The sequence below is a fragment of the Astyanax mexicanus genome, chromosome 16 (genome assembly GCF_023375975.1).
Source record: "Astyanax mexicanus isolate ESR-SI-001 chromosome 16, AstMex3_surface, whole genome shotgun sequence".
In the NCBI taxonomy this organism is placed as follows: Eukaryota; Metazoa; Chordata; class Actinopteri; order Characiformes; family Acestrorhamphidae; genus Astyanax; species Astyanax mexicanus.
The window spans coordinates 16,236,654-16,264,125 of NC_064423.1; the positions used below are offsets into that span (position 1 = coordinate 16,236,654).

General features: G+C 37.6%; 2 protein-coding genes across 2 annotated transcripts in view; one reads left to right on the forward strand and one right to left on the reverse strand.

Moving 5' to 3' along the window:
- Positions 1-3,952, forward strand: part of slc30a7 (solute carrier family 30 member 7) — a 28,594-nt gene extending 24,642 nt beyond the window's left edge. Inside the window, exons 9-11 of the mRNA XM_007240108.4 lie at positions 1,564-1,654; positions 1,870-2,019; positions 3,273-3,952. Of these exons, the coding sequence (XP_007240170.1) occupies positions 1,564-1,654; positions 1,870-2,019; positions 3,273-3,320 (289 nt within the window). The 3' untranslated portion in view covers positions 3,321-3,952. The remainder of the gene's footprint in view (positions 1-1,563; positions 1,655-1,869; positions 2,020-3,272) is intronic.
- A 1,862-nt stretch (positions 3,953-5,814) lies between these two features.
- Positions 5,815-26,827, reverse strand: dph5 (diphthamide biosynthesis 5). Its single transcript, XM_015603322.3, has 7 exons — positions 26,377-26,827; positions 24,562-24,686; positions 20,088-20,196; positions 15,697-15,817; positions 10,966-11,005; positions 8,343-8,446; positions 5,815-6,736 (listed from the first exon to the last, which is right to left on the reverse strand). The coding sequence occupies exons 1-7, from the start codon at positions 26,509-26,511 to the stop codon at positions 6,501-6,503; spliced, it is 870 nt and encodes a 289-aa protein (XP_015458808.2). The 5' UTR covers positions 26,512-26,827; the 3' UTR covers positions 5,815-6,500.
- Positions 26,828-27,472: the final 645 nt, after the last annotated feature.

Below are 27,472 nucleotides of genomic sequence, written 5' to 3' on the forward strand. Positions count from 1 at the left end.
GCGGTGTATGTAAGGTTAGAATAGGTATACTGATGTAAATTGATAGCTAGCTAGCTTAAAGTCTGTTTAGAATTGCACTGATGAAATAAATTTGTTGTTACAAAAGCTTCTAAGGTAAATTTTATCTTGTGCTTTTTTGATATAATTGCAACACTGTAGAAACCACACTCAATACCAATGCAACTACTAACCAAACCCAAGACACTACCTGAAATACACCTAACAATGTCTTAGCAGCAAACTAGCAGCACCATAGAAACCACCTAGAATATCATACCTAGCAATGCCTTAGTTCACCATACCAACCAACTGGCAACACCATAGAAACCACCTAGAATATCATACCTAGCAACGCCTTAGTAGCACCATACCAACTAACTGGCAACACCATAGAAACCACCTAGAATATCATACGTAGCAACGCCTTAGTAGCACCATACTAACCAACTGGCAACACCATAGAAGCCACATTGGAACTCTTTAGCAACCCAAAATCTATTGGTCAAATTGCAACACTGTAACATCTAGTTAGCAACCACCTAGCAACGCCTTAGTAGCACCATACCAACCAACTGGCAACACCACAGAAACCACATAGAACTCTTTAGCATCGTAGCTAGGGCTGCAACGATTATATATAAATTTATAAACGATATAAATTTGTCGACTACAAATTTCATTATCGACTAATCTTTCATTTCTAACAGTACCATGTTACACAAAATGCTGGGGACAAAGGCGCAATGGGAGACTTAGTTTGTGTCTCCAAAAGTGCCCAAACACAACAGATTACATGTCAAATCACTAAATATCAGTGTTTTCCATTTTTAAACAACATTCCGAAAATTCTGCTATTTCTATCATTTTTAGAGATGGCAGAAATAATCGTTGACTAATTGGAAAAAAGTATCATCAGATTAGCTGACTACCAAAATAATCATTAGTTGCAGCCCTAATCGTAGCAACCACCTAGCAACGCCTTAGTAGCACCATACTAACCAACTGGCAACACTATAGAAAACACCTAAACTACCATAGAAACCACATAGGAACTGTAGCACCCAGCCAGTAACCACTTAGCAATATTGTTACAATCAACTAGCAACACCATTGAAACCACCTAGAATACCATAGCATTCACATACAGTAGCAACCCAAAATATATCAGTCATATTCCAACACTGTAGCATCCACCTAGCAAGCACTTCATAGCATCCATGAAGTGGGATACCATAGCAGCCAACTACCAACACTGTCAAATCCTATCTGCAGTACCACAGTAACTCTAAATAACACTATGGCAACTACCTGAAGTACCATATCCTAATCTAACACAACTGGTTTAGGTAATAATAGCATTCAGGGTCACCTCAGTAATAAAAGCCACGTTTGTTGTATCTAAACTTTTAAGGACCAGGATCTACCATACCTGCTTATTTCTGAGTATGTTTTTCCTACCACTGTTGCTATTGGTTTGCTCATGTCTGTTGTTAAAACTGCATTTGTGGCACTTTTCCAGTTAAATAAAATAAATAAAGTGTATTTTTATTCTTTGTCTTGCAGTGTGGTTCCTCTGCTCAGGGAGTCTATAGGGATCCTCATGCAGCGCACTCCTCCTTCCCTGGACCACGCTCTTCCTGAGTGTTACCAGAGGGTAAGTTCTCCACATCTTAGGGGCCCAAGGGACCTCCTGGACAAAAAATGCAGGCAGTGAAAGGAAGGAAACCAAGCACCTCACATGACCTTTAACACTATCCACTAGATTCCCTGTCCTGCTGCTTCCCAGTCACTGCTAGCCAGGTGTCCCATTTAATTATAATAATGGGCTAGCCTATGGGTTACAAATGTTGTCTGTGGTGGTCTCTGCAGGTGCAGCAGCTGCAGGGTGTGTACAACCTACAGGAGCCACATTTCTGGACCTTGTGCACGGACGTTTACATCGGTACCCTCAAACTCCTGGTTGCTCCAGACGCAGATTCCCGATGGATCCTCAGTCAGACGCACAACATTTTCACACAGGTGAGGATTTAAAGGTTCCGCTTGCAGTCAGTTGAAGTGCACTACAGTGGCGAGAAAAGGTATTTGCCCCCTGACAGATTATTTTTTTTTTTTTCATGCTTACATTTTTCAGATTATCAAACAAACTTTTAATATCAGACAAATATAACCTGAGTAAATATAAAAAAAAAACACATTTTAAATGATGATGATCTCATTTAGTAAGTGGAAAAACTATCCAATTTAGTCCTTTGTGGAAAAGTTACTGTGACTAACCGTGGTTAATTACACTTTTTGGAAAAAAGTTTAATTTCACTTAATACAACCAGGCATAGCTACTGCCAGACATGTAGAATCAAGAAGTCAATTAAATAGAACCTGTCTATTTACAACATGAAGCAGCTAAATTATCTCATAAAGCAACACATTATGCCCAGATCTGAAGAAATTTAAAAACAAAGTAATTGACATCTGATAGTTTAGAAAAAATCACAAAGTCATTTCTAAAGCTTTGGGACTTTGGCTAAAGCTATTGTTCACAAATGGAGAAAACAGAGAACACTGGTGAACCTTCCCAGCAGATGCAGGTCGACCATAATTATTCCGAAAGGGCATGGACAACTCATCCACAAGGTCACAAAAGACCAAAATTTGGTCCGATCAAAAGGAGAGGTCTCGGTACGGATCTACTGAACCATGGTCCAGTTGTTCTGCAGCATTTAAGCACTTTTTGAGAAGCTGGTGTTGTTCAGATATCTCACTTTCTAACTCTCCTTTGACCCTTGTTTATGAAAAGAAATAAAAGAAATCTGAGGAGAATCTTTTACATGCATCTTTTACACTGAAGGGAGTGAGGCGTGTATACGATGAGAAGACAGATTTTTTTGACAGAGAGCTAGAATACGATACAGCACCTGTCAAAGTAACTTGAAGATCTCATTAATAACATTTATATAAACCAATTAATATGAAGAAGACTTCGTCCTGCGTAGCTGATGATGATGATCGATGTAGTTCTCCCCCTTCTCAGGCAGCAGCAGCCTGTCACTTACACAGACACAGAGACAGCGCTGTGTATCTACTTCTTGTGTCAAGAATCAAAACATTACAACGTGATGTGTTTAATTTTAAAAGCCTTAAGTGACATTGCACCTCCTACGATGTGACTATTGCGTATGCGCACATCGCGATGACTATGCTTAAACGATATAATTGTACAGCCCTAGTAGTGAATGATGTTAAATGATATATTTGCTGTGTTTTTGTGTCTGCAGGCGGGAGTACGGCAGCTGTACGTTCAGATTGACGTGGCGGCCATGTAGGAATCGGTGGAACGTGGGTGTCCTGGGACCAAAGCCCTCTGTGCTGCTATTGGGGAAGCTCACCGCCAAAACCCGCCCCAAAAATCTCACTCTCACTCTCTCTGCGGGTGTCTGTTGCTTCACCACCACCCCCCTCGGACCAAGCTGGAGCGGCTGCAGTACAGTACACTGACTTTAAACCAGGAAAACAGCAGCAAAAAAAAAAAAAAAAGTTGCCAACCACACCACACCAAAATGTGACGGATCCAATGGAAGCAACATCTTATGTTATGAGCATTGCCAACTCTGGGGCCCTTGGGTTTTCCTTTTTTTTTTTTTTTTGTTCTGTATTTGGTGTGGCCCTCTCTCTCTCTTTATCTTTCTATGATCTTTTTTTTCTTTCTGATATGAACCTGTATGTTTTCATGGACATATATATGAAAAAAAAAAAGAAGCCTGCATCAGTATGTGCTCATCAGTACTCTCTCTATTTTTGTATGTGGTCTGACCTCTCGCTGCTGCAGTAGCCAGCAGGTGCGGACTTCACTCGCTTATATGCAGTCATGCACTTCAACTCGGCTCTCATCCTGGAACCAAGTGCCTTTTTTATGGTGGATCTCAAACACTCTCCAAAAAAAAAAAAAAAACAACAACATCTGAAATCATCATCATCGTCCTGCTCCCGGTCCAAACTGAGATGGGGTTCATCCTTCTCTCTCTCTTTTTTGATGATGTGATATCAGTTCTCAAATATCAGCTTGTGTAGACTCCAGGAAACACACCAGCTTTATTCAGCCATAAAATCCTTAAAACCTGATGGCACACGCAAACATCAATTAAAAAAGTTCGTAATTTAATTCCCTTCATTCATTTCTTTTTTAAAACTACCCACCTGTGCCGCTGGCCAGTACATTTGTGCAATGTAATAAATGATTTTACAATCAAAATCTGCTTTTTTTTTTGGGATGTTTGTTTTTCTTTTGATGTATGTGGATGTAGACGCATGTGTATGAAGTATTTGTGCAGACAGAATGAGTTTCTGTTTTGTTTTCTTCTATTTCGTTCTGATCAGAATGAAAGATTTTTATATGTAGGAGACACTTCTGGTACGCTGGGTAAGTGAGGTATTTGGAAAAGCAAAGGATGAACCGAACAATATTAAAGAAAATAAGCTTATGCTTCAAATCTATGGCTTTAACTAGAATTTTGAGGTATTTACAGAGTGATTCAAAAGTCACAGAGCACCACTTTATTTCAGAAATGAAAGGAAATGAAACAAAAGAAAGAAAGATACTAGTGCATGTCAAAAAATATTGAATATAACGGAGTTCAAAATGTGAAACTCATATATAGATGTATTTTAAGTGTTTATTTTAGTGTTGATGATTATGGCTTAGAGCTGATGAAAGCATGAAGTGCTGTAAAGTTTTCTGGGAAAACACTGCACTGACTTTGGACTTGATATAAAAGTTGTCAGTTTCAATGAAAACTTCACTGACTTTGGATTTAATAGAACACAGTGGATCAACACTAGCAGATGACATGTCTCTCCAAACCATCACTGATTGTGGAAACTTCACACTAGACCTCAAGCAGCTTGGACTTTGTGTTTCTCCACCCCTCCTCCAGACTCTGATCCCTTGAAAGTTTACTGATGATCAGTGATGGTTTGGAGAGACATGTCATCTGCTAGTGTTGATCCACTGTGTTCTATTAAATCCAAAGTCAGTGAAGTTTTCTTTGAAACTGACAACTTTTATAGAGGTGCAGATTTCATTTTCCAGTAGGACTTGGCACACTGCCTAAAGTGGCTGTAAGCCATAATCATCAACAATAAAAGAAATAAACACTTAAAATAGATCACTTTGTGTGTAATACATCTATATAATTTGAGTTTCACACTTGGAATTAATGAAATAAAATAACTTTTCAATGATATATATATATATATATATATTAGATGCACTAGTATTGTAAGTATGTGTCTGGAAAATGACTGAAATGTTTTGTTTCTGAAATAAAAAGGTGTCCTGCAACTTCTGAATGGAATTCAATGAAATCTTCATCTCAATACTTAAATAAAAGCAGGATACATTCTATTCAAATACTCCTGATTTCAGAAGAAACCACAGGTATAAGCAGGTGTCCCAATATTTAGTTTTGTCTGTAAAATATATATATAAAATGTTGACCATTTTTAACTACATGGAACTGTCTCACTGTTATAAATCACTTCTAGAGTCTGGACTGTTCTCCTCCACTGTAGAGCTACAAGTTTCTTCAAAGAAGCTCAGCTTGGTGTTGGATGTCTGAACAAAAACTCTTGATCGTAAATCAAACAAAAAGACACATTTTTGATCCCAAATGATCCCAAAAACACCAAGTTTCTGAAGAAACAAAAAAAAGCAGACTGTTTTTCATACTTATAGAGAACGTCATACAGAGACGAACTGAAGAAATGAATAAACGATGAAAGTCTCACCAAACCCACTAAAGCACAACCAGAAAGCTAATCCACATGTTGGACTGGGCCTTGTAGAACCCCAGCAGTAATAAAATATGCTTCTTTTTTATTGTAGCAATCAAACGATGTTCCAAAGCAACACGACGAGGCCTTGTTCAGGCAGACAGGAACATAAAAAAAAAAAAGTTCAGTATGTTCAAATGTTTTGGCATTCATATTGAACGCATTTGTTGCATTTAGAAAGCCAATGCTGTTCAACAGCTCGGCTTCAAATTACAGGAGAGCTTCACTTTTCAGAGGCACTAATTTAACCCAGATGATTTTTTTTTCAATAACCTTTGTAATCCTGTCCTTCCATTTTCTGACATACGATACGGTCTACGGCCACACATACGACTTAATTAAGTGGCCCGAACACAAACGGTGTAATGAAACAGAACCTTGACCTGACGGGTCCTTGGGGATTCGGGAGTGGAGCGGATATTTTTGTCCTGCAATAACAATTATGTAATTTGTATGGTTTCCTTTTTACCTCATGTGCTGGAGTACTTGAGTTCACACAGACCACCTGATGTAATGGCTTGCTGCCCTGAAGGGGAAGATCCAGCATGGACCCTGCAGTAAACATTAAAAAATAATTAGAAACATTTAATTCCCTTCGTTTTTTCAAAGACCTGTAAAGTTCCTGTTCCTGTTTTTCTTGTTTCTATAGGTTTCTGAAAGTTCTTCTGAGGTTCTCAGGAGATGTACGTAGAGCTGTCGGTCATCTTCAGGCTCTTCAGACCCTCAGAACAGCCACTGAACAGCTTCAGCATGTCCACCTCCAGCGGATGAAGATGTCCAGAGACGATCATGGAGTGCAGTGGTCCTCCCAGGTCACACGAAGCCATCTCTCGTAACGACCCCGCCCGAATGGCCTGGTCTTCAGCTCCCACCCGCGCCAGACCCACGCACACCGTCTCCTCAGTGATCGCTGCGGCAACACACAAATCCGATAAGCAAATCCACAATTAAATGATCAAATGCATTCAATCAAAGCTAATTCCATTTCCACGCAGCGCCTGACAGATATTGTTTAGTCGCCCTCGGTGTTGACCGGGGCAGATGGTCCAGCTGCTAAGCTCTGAACTCTCTGAACTGATGTGTCTGCTGGTTATTGTAAATCCCCGACTATTCTTAACAAACTTTAACTAGCTTTAATGAGCTTTATATCCAATTAACAATGTGCCTATGACAAAATCTGACGTAAAAAAAAATATATATATAAAAATAATCTGTAACCATGTAACTTATTGACTTATCGCCACTCATGCTTTAGTATAGCTCAGAAACACTCCTAAAGCAGGAGTAGACTGATAAACCCGGGCACTGATGTTATTTATCCAACTTAACATTTTTAAACAAGTTTAATGATTCCACTAATGTTAAAATGCTTTGTTCATTCTAAAAAAATAAATAAAATACATTCTATTCAAATACTCCTGATTTCAGATAAAACCACAAATAAGCAGGTGTCCCAATACTTTTGTCTGTAAAATATATATAATGTAGACTCAGTTTAACAACATAAAAAGTGTCAATGTTATAATTTACTGCTAGAATCAGGACTGCTCTACTCCAATGCAGAGCTTCAAGTTTCTTCAAGGAAGCTCAGCTCCGTGTTAAATATCTGAACCCAAACTATTCATCGTGAATCAAACAAAAGACACATTTTTCCCAAATGATCCCAAAAAAATTAACTTGGGTAATAATATTAGCCATTAGCCTGATATAATGTGTTATATTCTCTGTTTTACATAAATCCAGTCAAAATAAATTCCATCTTTCTTGTTTTCTCCGAGTTACTGACTTTCCAGACTGATGGAAGTTTCTAGAAGTCAGGCTTCTCCGTCACCCACAACAGATCAGCTGCTAATCGTCCAGTTTATGCCACCAGCCTCTGACTATTTGCTTTTTATGAACTTTTAACTCTTAAGCGTTTTCTAACTGCTTCTTTTGCTGGTGTGGCTACTCACCTGAGTATATATTGGACTCATGCGGATGTATAAGGACTAACATTTATATAACATTTATAAGTTGTCTGACCAAAGGAGGATGGGTCCCCCCCTTACATATTAGCCATAATAGTACATGTGATGATAGTACAAGGTATATGTGTGCCCTGTTCCTCCCAAATTGAGCTGCTGCCTCTGTTGCTCATTGGGGTTTCTGTGTTGTATGTTTAATGTTTTTTTCTGATTCGCTGTTCCGCGATCACAGTTCTGTAAAGCTGCTTTACGGCAACCTCAGCTGTAAAATGCACTATATAAATCAGTTTGATTTAATTAGTGATCTAAACTACCATATCGCTTCTCTCAGTCTGATGTGTCCTGTCTCAAACTCTGTTGTCTAGCAGTCAATGATGGTCTCTCACCAGGAGGTACACTACCCTAAAGTGTCATGTAGCACTAGTGCTTTTATAGGGCAGAAGGGAAAGCAATTTTACATCCTCTTGTTGCAAAACCAGTGTCATATCTGCCTTAGGGGAAAATGTAATACAGAGTGCAGAATGAAAGATCTATTCTTTTTGCGTATCTCACCCAGTTCCTCTCCTCTGTCCCTGCGGTTCTGCACTATCTCCAGGAGCTGCTCGGCTGCCTGAGCCACGGTCATGAACCTGGGCGGCTCGTAAATCTTACGACCCCTTTAAATAAGAGAGAGAGAGAGAGAGAGAGAAAGAGAAAAGAGGGAGAGAAAGAGAAAAGAAGGAGAGTTTAAGTGGTGCTGAAAACAAAAGGCCTGCTGCTAATGGACTGCAGGTACTCGTCTCAGCACTCGCTGCACTTGTTTTTGTGGAATGTGCTGATGGGACAGGAGGGCTGTTATGAAGGAGTACTTGAGCGTGATCAGAAAAGCTCCTTGAGAACTCGGCTGCTGCTAGAGGAGCACTCAGAATTCAGAATCTGATCCTAGTGAGAATATATGAATCAATTTTCTATAACATTCTGATCTTTTTCACCATTAACTTCTTTGCAGAATAAATATAAATATATAATACAGTGAGAGAGAATATCTCTGGCTGTGTTCAAACTGCAGGCAAATCGGATTTGTTTCTCAAATCAGATCTGTTGAGAGGATCAGCCTGTCCAGACAACACAAATGTATTTGCATCGGTTGCTGTGGTAACAAGGATGGCATCAGTAACCAATCTTGGGTGCTTATCTTTGGACCACAGCACTTCTATCACTCTGGATTTGATGATGATGATGATGATGATGATGATGATGATGATGATAATGATGCATATCACTTATTCTTTCCAAGATAGTAACGGTTTCACAGTATATTTTATTTCTTTTTTTTTTTTTTTTTTTTTGCATTACTGAGCTTTTATATAGGTTTGTGGCTTGTACTAGTGTCAGGAGTAACTATGTAGAATATAAAATATTACATATTTACTTTCCCCCAAACATTAATACAATATTTAAAGGAATCAGTCTGCATTTACAGAAAAACAGTTGTAAAACATAAAAGTGAAATATGCCATCATTAACATTTAACACTGCTTCTTGTTCAAAACTATATATTTAAATAGTTCATATAAACACTAAACACAAAACGAAAATACTTGTTAATAATGTTTAAGTTTCCAAAGAGATATTCTATATTCTATATTCAAAAGTTCTATTGAACAATTAAAAGACAGGTTTTATATAAATATGTCATTCCTGAAGCCAATGAATTAAAGTATTTAAATGGCTGCTTATCAGCTATTTCTAAAGCTCAGTTTATTCCTATTGCTTTCTAAAATGACTTTTTATTATGTTTTTTTTAGGTCATTTGTTTTCATGAAGCCCTGGTAATTTACAGCAAGATTTTGTACACTGGAAAAACAATAAAGAGGGGAAAAAAGAATGTGTTCAATTTCTTGTGAATCTGGCTTTTGTTTTTACATATCACAATAAATGGACCAACAGAAATGCTCCAAAATGACCTGGAACACCATCTTTTATTAAAAGATAAGTAGGTATTTTAGTAGGTTTTACTAGGTTTTGTAGGTTTGTACTTTTCTACTCGCTCTATTTTGTGTATTTATTAATTTATTGATTTATTTTATCTTATATTTATCTTATTTTAACAATTGCTCTTTCGTGTGTAACTGGACTGAGTTTACAATTTCGTTCCACCTCATGTATCACATGTGATGTGAATGACAAAGTCTTTTTAAATTCTTAAATCCTTTTATGTGGTAAAGATGGTCGGACAGTTTTACAATCATTAATATTCTATATGTTAAGTAAGATACAAGTTTTCTGAGGTTCAAAAAGTTAAGAATGTTTTTACACGGCAGAGATGTTCAGACAGTTTTACAGTAGTGAAAATTCTTTATGCTAACTAAGACACAAGCTTTCTGAGGTTCATTTCGGAATGTCTGTTTTTGATTATTACTTAGAGGAAACAGGATCATGATTTAAATCCCTTTCCTTACTGCAGAGTAAAGGTTCAAAACCTCACTCAACAAGCATTTCAGTCCGACCACTCCGAAACCCAGAGAGCACGTGTTTATTCCATTTCCGAATAACGGCGTAACTGCGCCAGTAAATCTGGGAGAAATTAGGGCACTTTCCACTCGAGCCGAGGAACGCGGTCTTGGACTTAAGCTCGGCTCCTTCCACCATACGGAGTGGAAGACGGAAAGCCGCACGGGTTCATGCGGACTGGGATATAAAATTACTGCCGTGTGCCCATAGGAGAAATAATTACAGGTCGCCGCAAAGTGAGCAAGGAGTTAACAACCTTTCTGAGAGCTGGGGTTCAGTTCAGTGTTTCAGAAAGGGTGTAAAACACGAAGTTACAGAGGCGACAGGTCGGTCAATCTGAGGAGCAGGAGACAAAGAGAGAGTGTGTTTACCATTCGCCATAAATTAGATTTTTTTTTTTTAAGTACTTTGGATAGGAAAATTACAACATATCGTTTTTGGAAGGCGCCCAGGTCCAAGTGATAGTAGTTCATGAATCCAAGTCAAACAAACTGCCAGATTTTCTTCTTTTTTTTCCAGCCAGCAGCACGTATAAATGTATGTTAAGTGGATGTTTGCAATAAACCTCAAACTCGGAGGCCCTCCTCCGACAACCGGCAGACAAGATATAAATCAGGACAGCCTGCAGAGAGAAAGGCAGAGAGAGACAGTGAAAAAGAAAGTGAGTTCTAAAACTTCTTACCTCATTAGATTCTCCATGGACTGCTCTTTAACTTTGATATCTGTAAAACAAAAGAAAATTTATGATATAGACTGGAGATAAAAGAGAGCGAGGGTGACATGGGGGTATAAGAGTAACATTAAATAAGCATTCCATCGTTTACCATATCTAAAAGCAGTGACATTATCTGGACACCACGTACTTAATGTCAAACATGTCAAGAAAGCCATTCCCACACCATTACACCCCTCCACCAGTCTGGACTGGCTGGATCCCTGGATTTGTGCTGCATGCGCCTAATTATGTCCCAACCATCAGTGTTCCTCAGCAGAAATACAGCTTCCTTACACCCTCAGCTCAAATTTGAAAAATGCTTTAAAAAAAATGGGAGGAGTAATTTGAAGGGGAACTGGGTGATGTATGGGTTTAGGGGCGGGGCAGAAGAGAGAGCTGATTGGGTTGAGCAGTGTGCTACTCATAACAGTGAGACGCATATGGTTGGACTTCACCAGGAGGGTGGTATTATTAATTAAATGATTCACATATTGTGATGTGTCTGCGTACCATAGTACAAAAAAGCATGATCCTCACCTATAGCACAGTAGAACCAGGCAGAATTGACCGCAATTAAAGTGTTTTATAATAGTAGAGTAATATCTACTGGTTCCATATACTAGAGAACTTTTACAAGAGAGAATTTTTACAAAATGTTTAATAATCAGTGATACACATTTGCTTATTGTTTAAATAAATACTGGTTTCTTCATTAAGAGAAACAGTACTGCTAAGTACTGCTAAGGTTTTAAACAAGACTGTACACTAGATGAGTTAAGACTCATGCATAAACCATCCATGTTTAGACTGATTTTCTAATACTCTGAACTGCTGCCACATTTAAGATAGAATAATAAAAAAAGTGCTCAGTAAATGGGAGTGAGGCGTTGTATGTCTACTTAAGATGGGACACATTTGTTAGATTTTGCTTTAGTAATTAGCATCTGCGAAACTACAGCGTGTTTTGAAACCACAGGCCAGATATTTTCCAAGCCATTATGTGAAAAAATTCTGTTTTGGAAAAGGAAATGTAATGGGATAGAGTGCTACAGAATAGTAGCTCTCCAGCCCAGAGGGGTTGTTGAACCCAATTGCAGAACAGGTGATCTCAAGCAGGTAAACCCAAGAAGAAAGGAAAAAATAAAAACAAATAAAAAACGCTCCTCACAGGGGATCAAACTCATGTCATCAGGGTTGTGATCTAATACACTACCATAAAAAAACACCTTTATAAGGAGATAGGTAGCCCAAAAAGGGCGGAAAAACGAGAACGGGTGGAAACTAAGAGAGACAGGGGAGGAATGTAAACAAAAGCTCACCAGAGAAGCAGTTTATTTATTTTTTTCATTATCAGTCATTATAGTTCAAACAGCCAAACAGGCCAGATGTTCCATGCTATTGCCGGGTTCTTATCTAGAGCTATTCGTAGGACGATGTACTGTCCGAAACTTTGTTCCTCAAAAATGTATTGCACATATTAGAATTATTGTGACAGGCTTATTATGACCAAATAACTTTGGTTCCAAATACTCATCAAAAACTCAAACCAAAATCAACAACATTCAGGCCTCAGTCAAAATCACTGAGATCATAATCTTCCATCATCCTAATGTTTTTATGCTCTGCTCTGCTGCCAGACCATTGGCTGATGAGATCACTGTGTTGATATAAATATTCCATTTCATTCTGCTGTACTGTGCAGTGCTGATTACAGTGGCCACTAACAGAATTAATTCTTACTAAGATACACATACAGCCTGAGAGTAAAGCGTTATATATTTACAGCACCACAGACAGCTCATTTACTCGTCTCAATACTTACACTAACAGCCTTCTGTCTACCCTTTGTCAGTCATAATGAACAGCCTCTCTCTGATTAGCTAAGGTAACAACGGACGGACCAATCAGAGCGCGGCGTCTGGTCTGTGTGTGTTCTTTATTGTGTGTGATGAGAGCACTCGCAGGCTGAGGTGGGAGGTGAAGCATTTAATCTCCGCCTCTCCGCTCGATGGTGAATAATGAGGTTCATAACAGTGCCCACACCCCCATTTCCATCCCTCCTCAGCTGGACTGCACCTGGGGATCCCCAACACCCCCTCACCAGCCGCTGAGCCACTGAACCCTTTTTTATGAAAGAATTCAGCTTTTAGTATGCACCCATTGCTGACATAGATATGCAAATAAACACACTCAACTTGACAATAGATAGGACTCCTGACTTTGCTTACATTCTTGCAACTGGGGTGCCGAGTGATCCTGTGGTCTAAAGCGCTGCCACTATGCTCTAAAGTCGCTGGTTCGAATCCCAGCCATGTAGCTTGCCATCAGCTGCCAAATCCCTAAGAGAGCACAATTGGTCTTGCTCTCTCTGGGTGGGTAGACGTTGCTCTTTCCCTCATCAGACCAAAGGGTGATGTCGATCGGCACAAGGCATCTGTGAGCTGATGTATAGGAACCGAGTCGCTGCGCTTTACTCCAAGCGCACTGGCTACTCGGCTTGGTTTTTTTTTTGTTGTTCTTCTTTGCAAAATAGCTCAAGCTCAGTCAGATTAGATGGAGAGTGTCTGTGAACAGCAATTTTAATATCATGTCACAGATGCTAAACAGGGTTTAGGGAAGAACTTTGATTGGGCCATTCTAACACATGAATATTTTTTATCTAACCTATTCCACTATTAGCTCTGGCTGTATGTTTAGGTTCATTGTCTTGCTGTAAAGTAAATCTCTTTCCCAGTATTAAATCTTTTGCAAAATGTGAAAAAAAATCTAGTGGTATAAATACTTTTGCAAGCCACTCATATTACCACTTGAATTTACGCTGATACGTAAGGAACCACGTTCCGGCCGGCACATTTTGGTTTTACGCATCCAAATAAATGTAGAGATGTATTGATAAGACACGGAACAGCTTATTACCTTTATTTTATTACTTTTATATTTCTAAAAAAATCCATGTTTGCACTTTTTATTTATTTTATTTTTTTTTACTGCTATTCATATTGGGTTTAGACTTGGCCATAGTCTATATTTTCCTTTTAATGGACTATAAACCTTATTCATTTATTTTATAACATATTTAAATATTTTATTTGTATGTGTTACTATTATTACTATTTTCTTTTTTACTTTAAAATATTTTAGTTTACCCTTTTCGGGATTTTTTTTTTCTTTGTTAGGTTTTTGCTGAGCAACAATCAATACAAATAAAGCATTGTAAAAAATATATAATTGTGTTACTGTGTTGAATTGAGTTTAAAATTTGATAATTCTAATATAAATTCTAATATAAATAAATCACTTTAGAGTCTTGATATACTCTATAATGTCCTATAACATAATTTAAGGCCCACAGACTTCACAGCAGGTCAACTAATCATGGTACACCCAAACCACAACCTCCACGATCTTCACCCAGTCTCATCACACAGGGGTCACTCCTCCACGTGAGACCCTGCAATGGGGAGATGTGTGCTACGTGTTCAGGAAGCTAAATCTGTACCGCCCACACCAATAAACCTAAATCATCATTCCCCATGCAGGCCATCTGCCTCCCTCAGGTACAGGACCCCGCCAGAGAGACACACTTGCTCTATCAGACCCTTTGTGTGTCTGAATTAGATGGGTTTAATGTGCCCCCCTGCGGGACCACGCAGTACCCCGGTTGCTGATCCGAGGGGGGAAACCAGCGGAGGAAAAGAGGGGGGGGGGCTGCTATATCCCCAGGGTGGCGTCTGGCTTTGACATGTTCATTGCCAGGGTGATGGGCACAGCGCTGCAGAGGTTTAAAGGAATATTGGAGCCCAGGGACCCACTGCAGAGCTGAGCCACGTGTGACTGTGGCTTAGCATTTTAATTCTGATCATACACGTATAATATACTGGGCAAAAGTCTGAAATACACTGCTTAAAAGTGTGTTTACATTAAAAATATATATATAAATTCACATTCTTATTGTAAAAATAGAAAAATATATATTTAATATCTCTTGAGCTGGAGATGTTGAACATTTGAGGCATGAATAGATCAAACACAGCAGTGCTGCTGGACTTCTTAAACACTCTTTCGGCTCACTGTTCACTTTGTTACACACTCCTACCTACCAGGTCCAACCTGTAACCGCTAGGATGTTCCTGATGCCTTGCTGTTGGTGGACAATTCTCAGCCTTAACAGTTATTCCTGGGTGGTATACCGGTTCATACGGTATACGGGAGGGGAATTTAGAACCGCCTGCCTGAAGAAGCATGGGAACAGAACTCCTGGAGCTGCTGCTGCTCCTTGCAATATGAGTAACTATAGCCCTGTTTAATATACTTATATGCTTAAATACTGTAGCTTGAAGGATAATATTAATGCACACTGACTTAAATGTATTTGTTAACTTGAGAACCAAGAGAATTTTAATGAACTGAAACAGCTGCTTAAATACTCTTTTGAATACTTATATTTTGAGTATTTTAGGATCATTTACAGCGTTTATGGAACTATTTGAAATATGTACTTTTGTTAAGAATGCTTTGTTAAAGTTGTTGGTGTATCTCTTTTTAAGGTGTATTGTTTATATTCTTCAGCTGTTTTTCTGCTAATGTGTATTGTAATAAACTGACAAAGAAATTTGTTTGAACAACAAATAATAAAAAAAAAACATTTCACCCACTAATTGAATTTTAATGAAAGATACCGATATATCATATACTCACCAAGAAGACAGAGTGTGTGCATGCCCATATCTCTGTTCCTCTTGATCTTATCATAGAAGCTCTCTGGTTTCCAGGTGTCCGTCCAGAACACAATGGACACAGTCTCACCAAAGTTGTACAGCTGCAAAAGGAAAGGAGACATTTTTTTTAAATATCTGCTAACTTAAACCTTTTTACCTAAATAACTTTTAACTGTTTACAATATTAAACCTTTCACGTACCATCTGAAATTCCAGGCCTGAAATGCACTGCATGTTTGACCATTAACCTCTTTTATGTACAGGGGTTGGACAATGAAACTGATACACCTGGTTTTAGACCACAATAATTTATTGTGGTGACGGACAGTTCTGGTGGAAACAGGAGAGTTGAGGTGCACACTGAATTCTGCCGTGATTTGAGCAGCCGTGATTTTATGTTTTTTGGATACAATCCGGGTTAGAACCCGAACATCCCTTTCAGACAGCTTCCTCTTGCGTCCACAGTTAAAGTTAGATTTGATTCTGATGTACAGTACTAGTGAAAAGTTTGGGCACATTGTAAAGGAATATTAAATTCATCCAGACTATGAAGAAACACAAAGAATCATGTAGTAACTTAAAAGTGTTAAACAAACCAAAATACTCTGTGAAGCATTTAGGTGCTCTTATCTGGAGTGCTGTTTGATAACTTGCCGTTTCTGAGGCTGGTAACTACGATGAACTTATTCTGTGCAACAGAGGTAACTCTTGGTCATCATTTTCTGTGGCGATCCTGATGAGAGCCAGTTTCATCAGTTTTTGAATGGTCATTGTGACTGCATTTAAATATACTTTTAAAGTTATTTTTTTCCCCCAGATTGACTTGGTTTCTTAAAGTATTTTCTTCTTTACTTAGTTAAGTAGTTCTTGTCATAATATGGATTAGAACATTACTCAAATTAAGATGTTTACTGTATACGAACTCTACCTCTTCACAACTTTACAACTAATGTTCTTAAATATATTAAGAGGCCAAGAAATTAAAGTAATGAACTCTTAATGAGTTCAGCACAGCTGTTAATTCCAGGTGACTCTACCTTATAAAGCTGACTGAGAAAATGCCTACTTTAAAAGATCTAAAATATAAAACATATTATGGTTTGTTTAACCCTTTTTTGGTTTACTTAATAATTCCATATATTTTGACTTTAGTATTAAAATACAATGCAGAACATTGTAAAATAATTAAAAAAAAAAAAGAAAAACACATTTTTGACACTTTTAAACGTCACTTTAAATGGTGATGTAATGATACTGAAACCAGTGCCAGTAGTGACTGATACCGGCTGCATTAAAGCGTCAGTACTTAGTATCGGCTGGTATGTGATACTGGTTTTGGTATTTGGTGTCGGTATGTGGTTCTGGTATCGGGTTTGAAATTAAAGTGATACAGGCTCATCTCTATATCCCACCTCTCACCACAGAGCGGGCATTGTTCAGGGTCTTCAATATGCCCTGCAGTTCAGGTGTGTTTATTGGGCTCTGATTGCTGCAGCAGATCAGTAACCCAACACGCCTCAGACAAGCTGCTTCCTGTTATTCAGCCAGTCTGACATCACTCCCAGAGCTAGAGCTGTGTGTGTGTGTGTGTGTGTGTGTGTGTGTGTGTGTGAGAGAGAGAGAGAGAGAGAGAGAGATAGAGTGAGCTGTACAGCTGACATAACATACGTCACAAACGCCTGCTAACAGCTACTGTTTATCTGATTACTTCTGTTTAATAGAGGCTTACACAGGCGCTAAAGGGTGTTCACTTAGTTGCTAAAAATCACAGTATTATGCAACACTGTACATGTTTGGAGGCCTAATGATTTTTGCAAAGTCATTTTTTATTTTATTCAGATTTATCAGTAAAACAATGCTTTAATGTACACATAAATACACATATAATGTATTTAATAAGCTTTACACACACCAAAAAAAGATTCTAAAACATCATCATTATCTCAACACTAAAATATTAAAAGAATCCCAAAGGAGGCTAGAAGAAATTAGCATAAAGAGGTGGGGTTTTGACATGCTGGGGTTTTATCACAAAATTGCATAATGGAAATGACCCAATTAGTTCTGTTTAATTGGATTTGGAGCAGCACACTGCATGTGTCCAAAGATTTTTATGGGCAAAAGTATTAGGACACCTGCTCAAAAAACAACAAAAAAGAATGTATCCTTTATGCTTTTGTTGTAGAATTGTGTCAACAAAAAATGCACTTTTTAAGTAAATAAATGATTAGAACTTGACCACTTAGTTAAATTTATGAATAAAATCAAATAGCACTACTGAAGTTAATGTATGATTAATTTGCACAGCTGAGCTAGCTAGCTGGCTAAATGTGTAAGAGGAATAACACTGCTGAGGAAAATGTATTATGCTTTGTTATGTCTGGTGGAATATTAAAAGGGTTCAGTATTAAATAAATATTTTTACACTGCAGTTTTGTAGTTAAACAAGATAAAATATATTTAGTCTGTGTCATTTATTCAATGGTTATTAAGTTAATGGTTAATTCTACCAAAAACCTTTATAATGGACAGATAGAAATAAACATTTTTCTCTGTGGTGTTTGGTCCTGTAGTTAGCTTACTTGCTAAGCTAGCCTTTAGTACACATACACAGAGTTTCAGACAGCTCAGTACAGCTGTTTTTGACTAACTTACCTGAGTAATGATGATTTTAAACTCTTAGTACTGAACTTGTTTCTGAAAGAGGGAAGTCTTAGATAGCTAGCTAGATAACTAGATAATTTTAGCTAACAGGCTAAACGCTAACAGGCTAACTGCTAAAGCACCATCTGTGCTACCGTGTTGCAGCTAAATGAGGCTCAAATCACACAGGTCTAAAAAATAAAGCTTTAAACCTGCAAAAACAGTCAAAGGAGTTTTCAGAGAGTGACTAAAATTTAGTGGGCTCCCCATCCTGTGACCATCTTATGTGCACATGAATGAACCAGCTACTTTAGCCTAAATTAGCCACAATTTCGCCATTTTGGCATGTCAGACACGTCATATTATGAGTACGGTCCTCGTTTGGAGATACTGTTCAAATGTATTAATACCACTGTATACAGTATTAAAGTCATATTGCCCAACATGTTCATTTCAGTGCATCCCTAATAATTTGGCCAAATTTCTGAACATATAAAAACCCAAAAGAACACACTTCACAAGCGCAACCAATCGTAGCCCCTCTGGCTATAGTCCTTTAATCAGAAAAGCAAAAAAAGACCTGCCATTCTGTTGCTGCTGGACGTCGGTGTTTTTGTGCTAGTGATGCTAAAGCATACCACCTCCAATTAGCGTATCTGATGCCCGAGGAGCTGCGGTAATGATAGCCCTGCTAGGCTAACACTAACTCCGCTAATCCCAAAGAAGCCAAGGGAGCCGGTGGCGCTTTGTAGGAGTGGCATGTCTACTGTGCTGATCTAGAATCAGTTTCTATTGCAGTTTTCTACAAACAACACCAGAACTGCGGTTCTAAGGTCAGCAGGAAGAAGCACATTGTAAAAGGGTCGGGCGTGCGGCCCGTCGGCCCGGGGTAGAGCTGCGTGTGGGAGCAGCTGGGCCTCAGCGTGTACAATACTGCCCTGACAGCTCAATACACCCTGCCCTTATTGATGGACTCGCCCTCAGCACTGAGGCTGCATGCTGCTGCGCTCCTTTCTCCATTCATACGCATTCATACACATTCACGCACGCTGCCCGAGAGCCTCCCTCACAAAGGTGAGGCTGCCGTTTGATCTCTTTCACCATCTGAACAGCGTGAGACAGCTCTCTCATAGCCGTTTCACACTCAGGACCCGGAACATTACCCAGCTACTTTTACTGGCAACGTTCAGGATCTGTGTAACGCAGCTCTTATCGGGATGCTCGCTCACATTCACTGTCGCCTGGTTTGAGTCTTCAGGATATTATTTGGATTAAGAGCTCACTTATTCTTAACTACTGCCCAATATTATATCAATGGGAATCAGAGGGCAAAACCTTTTAATTCTGCAATTCTCAATATATAGCATCTTTTTTTACTGAAGAGGATTAAAATACTCCTATATAAATAAGCCAATACCATGAATAATGCATTTATTTCACAAAAACTAACAACAAATATGCTTCACCACAGGTTTACCCTCTTAATTTAAATAGCGCCAGTGTTTTTCATTGCCCAATTAATGGATAGGGACTATGTATAAGCAGATACTCAGGTACAAAAAAATATGATCGGGACATACCTACAATCTTATGTAAGGAGAAACATTAAATGATAAATAATTCTGTCCATAAATTGTACATCTCCTATCTTAACATGTAGAAGACATAGGTGTTCGCTTCATGCTTCTGTAGATCAACAAAAAAAAAGGAATCTAAATGAAGGCCCACCTGAAGTCCACAGCAGCCCACCGCATTCATGATGGAGGCATTGTGGATAACCCGGTAATGGATCCCAGCATTCACTGCTCTCAGAACAAGGTCACTGTGGGTTGTTGCACTGAAAAAAAAACAAGGCATAATCAGAAGTTACTATTTCACATTCAGCAGGGTGCTAATATTAATAGATATTAATACTAATAGATTAATTAGTATATTAGACATCAATATTAATATCTAAAATTCAAACAAAAAAATTATTAACTTTTAAATTCTCCCTACTAAAAAATGACAAAAAATACAATCTGAACAAAATTAATTATAGGCTAAGAATTTTTTCAATACAATATTCAGAATTGATTTGTAAAATCGAAAATTGACTAAAATATAATAGTAATTTGAATTAAAATACTGCTAGGTGTCTGACTTTTATGAGAACAAGGTTTTAGAACAAGGTTTTACAAGGGAATACTGTCAACCCTGACAGAGGAAACGTTACTTATATTTATTTATTTTTCTTTTCTCTCATTACATTTCATTTTCTCCCCAATTCAGAAACAAAACTAAAAGGTTAACAAAAAAAGTAAGTAAATAAATAAAAAAAATAACACTAGTAAATAAATAAATAGTATATTGGAAAAGTGTGCTTGTTTTTTTTTTTTTTTTTTTAATATCTTAAAAATTATATAATGTACGCTTTGAGTGGTCCAGCGGGCTAAGCGCTGCCACTATGATCGGGAGTCTGTGGTTCAAATCCTGTTCATGTAGCTCGCAATCAGCTGCCGGAGCCCTGAGAGAGCACAACTGGCCTTGCTCTCCAAAGTGTGATGTCCGCAGCACTAGCCGTCTGTGAGCTGATGTATCTGAACCGAGTTGCTGTGATGTTATACGGTAAAGCTGTATCAGCAGCAGTTAGAAAAGAGGCGGTTTGCAGACTTCACATTTATCGGAGGAGGCATGTGCTAGTCTTCACCCTCCTGGTGTGTTGGGGCATCATTAGTGATGAGGGGAGTGCTAATGAGTGGGTTGGGTAATAGGCCTTGTAAATTGAGGGGAAAATGGGTTAAAAATAATTAATAAATAAAGCACTATAATTGATCAGAAATGTTTAAACACTATCTTCATCTTCTGGTTCTTTCACAAATACAAAAGCAATAACTTCTTTGTCTCAGACTCACTAAAAAGACTAAATATTCTTCTCCGTAAAACATGAACTCTTTCCTTAATAATAAAAAGTAGCTGAAATGTTTCAGGCTTGGTACTGAAATATATCATTAAACTTTATTAAATCCAAACATTCCTCAGAGACGGAAAACGAGGAGAAAAGCTCCCCATGAGGATTTGTGTGGTTTTTGGGGAGGAAAAACGCTGAGCCAAACACTCCCCACCTATACCCTACAACTCCACCACCAATACTCCAGCACTTCAGTTTCAACAGTGTGAGCAGACCAGCTCGTCCATTCTTCCAGAACATTCTGCACTCAGGTCTGAGCCGCTCATTTCAGGGCTTATGCTTGACCACATGAACTCAGAGAATCAGAATAATTTCCGTTATTTGTCTTCTTCAGGGGAAAGCGGACACTAATGGCGGTGGGTTTTACTGACAGGGCTGTGGTGGAGAAGGCACGCACTCAAATGAGGTTTGATGAAACTCAAACCCATAAATCGAGGTAGAAGCTACTGAAGAAAACAGTAAAATATCAAATGTGGTGAAGAATAGGGTGAAATGACTTTTTACAGGAAGAGATGAAAAGAGGGCAAGTCTATTCTCAGAAACGTTTACTAAAATGTATTAAAACTAGTGGTGTCAATCGATTAAAAAATTTAATATGATTAATCACAACAAAATTGTGATTAACAGATTAATCGCATTTGTTTTTTTTCAGGAGCGAATTTTTATAGTGGATATTTATATGTAAATAAAAGAATGAATGTAAAATGCAATTATATGTAAGTTATATTAGTGGTGTCAATTAAAATTATAGTATATACTTGTATGTTTGAGGGGAGATAAAATCAACGTAGGGTGCTGGAATAAAGAATGTATGATAAATTTGATTGTAAATGTCTCAGAATGGTTGTAAGGATTTCAAAATTCTCTAATTTGTGTGTGTGTGTGTGTGTGTGTGTGTGTGTGCACGCGTGCAAGAGAGAAAGAGAGAGAGAGAGAGAGAAAGAAATATATAGAGAGAAATAAAGCTCTCTGACCAGGTCTGAGCTAGAAATTTAAAGCGCACCATTCAATCATTCATCCAGAAAGCAGATCAGTGCATTGGGCGGGGGCGGGGCAGATTACGGCAGAAGTAGTGGTCAATTTTGGTGCCTTAATTAACTTGCGTTAAAAACAATAGTAACAGGTACTGACTCCAAATTATCAGCGTGCTTTAACACTTTTATGTTGACAACCCTAATTAAAACCAAATTCATATTACTTCTATTGATAATATGATCTTATCTTAAAATAAAAATCATGGAACAGTAATAGGGCTGGGTGATATTTGGCCAAAATATCTCATCTCTCTGTGTGCAGTGAAACCAGTTAAGAGTCATTTATGAGGAGACTCTCCCCCCTCCCCCTTTTATATTTAAAAAAAAAATATTTAGCAGTTAAAGCAATGCTGTTGTTTTGGTTTTTAATAAAGTGCTATTATGCTCATTGTTTGATTGTTTCAACAAGATCCAAAAGATGGAGCCTCTCATGATGACAGTAGGAGAGAACCCTGGTTTCTAGTATTTAATAATAAAAACGCTCGAGCCCCGTTACAACATTTCATCCCATGAACATTCATTGTTATTATGAAATTAATAAAGGTAAGGCTATCCAGAATGCTCAGCCTCATTATTTTTTTACACCAACCGTAACAAAAATGTACCGAACTGTGGAATTTATACAGAGGTGTAAACCAAGCTGTGAATTTTCTTTACCGAAGAAAATAAAATACTACTAAATAAGCAAATACTAGATATTATGGATTTACTGGTGCCAGTTTCATTTTGGAACACGTTTACCCTATTAATTTTAATCAAGTAATGAACGTAGGTGCAATAAAAATATCAATTTGGCACCACTTATTGATACAATAGACTAACATGATCCCACCATCCCAGCACATGGAACAAGATGGATTTATTTTGGGTTAGAATCTGTGTGCAGTGTAACCAGTTATGAGTCTTTTGTGATGAGACTGCTTGTCATTGAAACATGATCAGCACCAAAAGTATTGTTTATCACAAATATTCCAATCACAATTATTCTGATTTATTGCAATGTCTGAAAATCCTTGATTACAAAACATTCATTGCACTTTAAAAGAGGGTAAATGCATTAACTATGCTGTTCATTATGCATCATCATTATTGCAGTGCCATAAAACAGTCTGGAAATTACATTAATATGGTTCATTGCGATGATTTCTGGGACAATATGTCCTCAAACTGTTATAGTTATAGGTCTAGTGGACACCACTTTTAATAAACGCTTTAAACCTCTTTAAGTTCCACCCTTTTCTGACACAGATAAAAACTGTGCACTGTTTTCAGATCTACAACAACAGAATCAGTTATATAATATGCTCAACATTCTCAAAGTTCTCATGTAAGTTCCATTTCATACAACATGAACGTTCCACAAATAGAACTTATGTGACGCAGTTCGGTTATGGAGAACCTCACAGGGCAATTCCCAGCCCACAAGATGAGAGGGAAGACTTAAGGCCAGATTGTAAAATCAGTAATTAGTGTCAAGGACGGCTCGTGTAGCCACTGCGATTCAAGACTACCCAGAGCTTGCAGTCTTAAACAACAAACATATTTTTTAAAGAGAACCGGAGAGACTGCTGACATGAATTACTTCAGTTTTAATTTAATGTTGTGTGTGCTGACCGAAAAATATCTCTTTTTCAAGAGCTCATGTCAAGAAAAAAAATATCACAACATACCATACACTCCCAAGTCCATGTGTGTAAAATAAGCTGCCATTTTATATACAACGGTGTTGATAACTCACAAAAAGCAACCTGTTTAGATTTATCCACCAATTAAGTCTTTTAAGCCTGAAGTGCTGTTTAAAGTCAGTATCATGATATGATAAATTGTATTGATGTAAAAAAAAAAATTCAAACCTGACTGTATTTCTTGTTTTTATACCAAAAAAAGAACACACACTAATATTTTGTTGAATAACCTGGTCTATATTCAGTATATTCAAGTAGTCAGCTGATCTCATTTTTTCAGCACCTAGACCTGCTGACCAACTGCCGCAACACCAGATTATTTACTTTTTTTTTCTTTTTTTTTTTTTTTTTTACCAGGTAGTCTATTAGTGCAACACAATTCCATTTTGATAAATGGTCCTGAAGGTTTACTACAGTTAAATCTGAATCTGATGTGTCTTACTATCAATCCTATCAGCAGATATTCACATTAAAAATAAGAAGATAAGTGTGTGTAAGCACACAAAATATCAGTATTTACACATGACACTTACCCAAAAGGATCTCCCACCACCAGGAAGGCAACATCACTAACATCAGCTCCCTTCAGGATTTCATCGGCCTCCTGCTCCACCATGTCTCTGTCCGCCAGCAGCAGCTCACGCCCATAATACTCCTCCTATAACAACAAATATATCACTAGCTACAAAATCAGCTACCTGGATGGAAGATGTCCAAGACATGAATGACACCCCTAAATTATGTACACTGACAGACATCTAGCATTAGTATTATATACACATTTGTGTTTTTTATGCAAACCCCAATTTTTAGTAATAAAGTACACTAGGTTTGAACATACATAATTTCACCATCACCATTGCAATGTGTGTGAGCTCAATAGCCACATCGAAGGGCGTGCAACGAATTTAAACTATTTCATAGGTCATGCTGCAAATGGAATTATTTGGCCAAAAAAGGGGAAAAAAGGTAAGAGCATAATACTTTTCCTACAAAATGACTGTGTGTGCTGGGATGCAACAGAAAAGTGTTTAATAAATGTATATTGTATAAATTGGAAATGTTTTGTAATGTCTTTATCTTTAAAAAGCCCAATAAAACAGAATAACATTTATATTATTTAATTATTTAATACTATTTTTTAATGGTGAAAAACTTGCAAAAAAAGATTTTCAATATTTTGTCAAATTATATCTGCCCTACGTATTGCATTTATTTTACTCCAGTTTTAGACTTTTTTTTACACAAACTGGGATAATTAGCGTCAACATGACATGATGTATTTCAAACAAACTCTGTTTGGGCTATATTATGTATTGATACCAAAGTACAGGGAAACATCTTCCTCGCCTGTAGTACAGTTGAAACTGTAAGGGTGCAGCAGAGGTAAAAATTGGCACAATAAAGGCGTTTTTAAAGATTAGAAATGTTTATAAAAATTGTAATCAGGACTGGTGTGTTTTATTACTTAATAGCAAAAAGAAAAAACAATTTAGCTATTAATAAAAAAAAATGTTTTAGGGTTTAGTGGCTCTTTAACATGTTATGCCCTTAGAATTATTTAAGGGACCCAAAATCTCCCCTTAACTCCAGAAAAACTGAGAATAAGGGAGTGTTTGAGATGATGAATGATACAGCCTACAGTTATTAATTTATCAGAGAGGAGTACCAAAGATATATTCAATTCACTTTAGAGACGGTAATAAACTAAACGTAAGGTAGGAGAAACCATTAAAACCGTTTATAGGCACGTTCACATGACAGTGAGGTTTTTAGGGATTTTTCATTTTCTTTTTTTTTTTATAATACATTAAATGGTCCTCAATGGTATTTTGTTTGTGTAAAAAAAAATAAGTTAGCAACACTGGCTAACAGTGAACGGTAAATTTGTTGAAGGGGTCGTTGTCATGGTTACAGTGGTACTTTACTGCAGTAAACCCTGAGATATCGTCCCTTAACCCTCATTAGCACAAACCCATTTTATTGGTTACTGTACCTTATGTTTTTTATGCCATTTGTTTATTTTTTTTATATGTTAAATGTGTTACAAAATATATCTTCATCCATTACAATGAGACGGAGGTTGGAGGTTTATATTCTTACTATTAGTTACCTTTTGGCAACAGTGTGCATGTTTTAGGTGCTTCCTTGCTCTAAAACCCCTGATTCAAATGATCAGTTTGTTGTGAAAATAGTAATTTAATGCTATATCTGTAATATTCGCAGGGGTTTTCCTCCCAAAAAATATATAATTCTTGCCACAGAGGGTTTATGATTTATATTTAAGGGAAAAAAACTTGTAACCGATAACGTTAACTGACATGCATTTAACCACAGAAGTTACCCACCAGAGCTTCTTTCCCCACAGTCAGGATGGAGGTGTAGGCTTCCAAATAAACCCGACTACAGCCTTTAATTATCTCTAACCCCTTCACTGTGATGTCCTTCGCGTCCCCGAGACCAAGACCGATAAAATACAGCATTTCTGACTTTTAACTGATTTAACTTCCAGGAGGAAAATAAGGCAAACAGAGCAGCTGCTGAATTACAGCGCTAATGCTAAAGCTAGTGCTAACTGTTTAACACACCCCTTAATATACCAGATACCAGAAACCTGTCTCTTATGACATGATCTAAGTACAGTCTGTCTAAAGCCTATAGAACATATATTTAGAAGCGTAAACCCGGTTTAATTCAGATTTAACCCTGTTTTAATGCTGATTTGTTCCTGATTTCTACTGATTCTCACGTGTTCCCCTGCAGGAGCAACCGGCATCACGCTTGCAGTAAAGCTGCTCCTTTTTTACGACGCTGGGAGTGCACCAATCCGAGCACTGCTCACTACGCCCTACACCCTTAAACAGGCTCATAACCTCTAGAAAGCTTATAAGCTCACATGTTGTTCTATTAAAAAGCGTTGAAGTGTGAAAAAATAAATGTATAAGTATAATTAATTGGATGGAATTTAAAAGGAATAGAAAAGCATTGTTTGTTTGTAATGTACTATATTGCAACATCTGTTGTCTACAAAAAAATGTATATTTAATTACTTGCTTTCTAGTAGTGTAACTACAATTGAAAAGTCAAAAGCTTTCCAAGTGCCCTAAGTGGAAAAAAGTGACATACCCGATTGAACTTTTGATTGTTTTTTTAATCCTCCTTAAAAGAAAAATCTTGCTTAGATGACAGCTTTTTACACATCTTGCCATTGAAATCAGTAATGCATTATACATTTTTTTAACGCAATGAATTATGTCACCAAGTTTGATTGATTTGATTGAGTGGTTTATTGGTGCACATTTTTTTGTGCATTAAGGTTGATGCCTTTGTGAAACCAAACCAAACAGAGGGAGAAACGCTCCAAGTAAACAAACTCATCAACTAATCCAGACCATAGAAACCAACTACAGGTGTGAAAATGCACTTTTATACTCCGCTAATTAA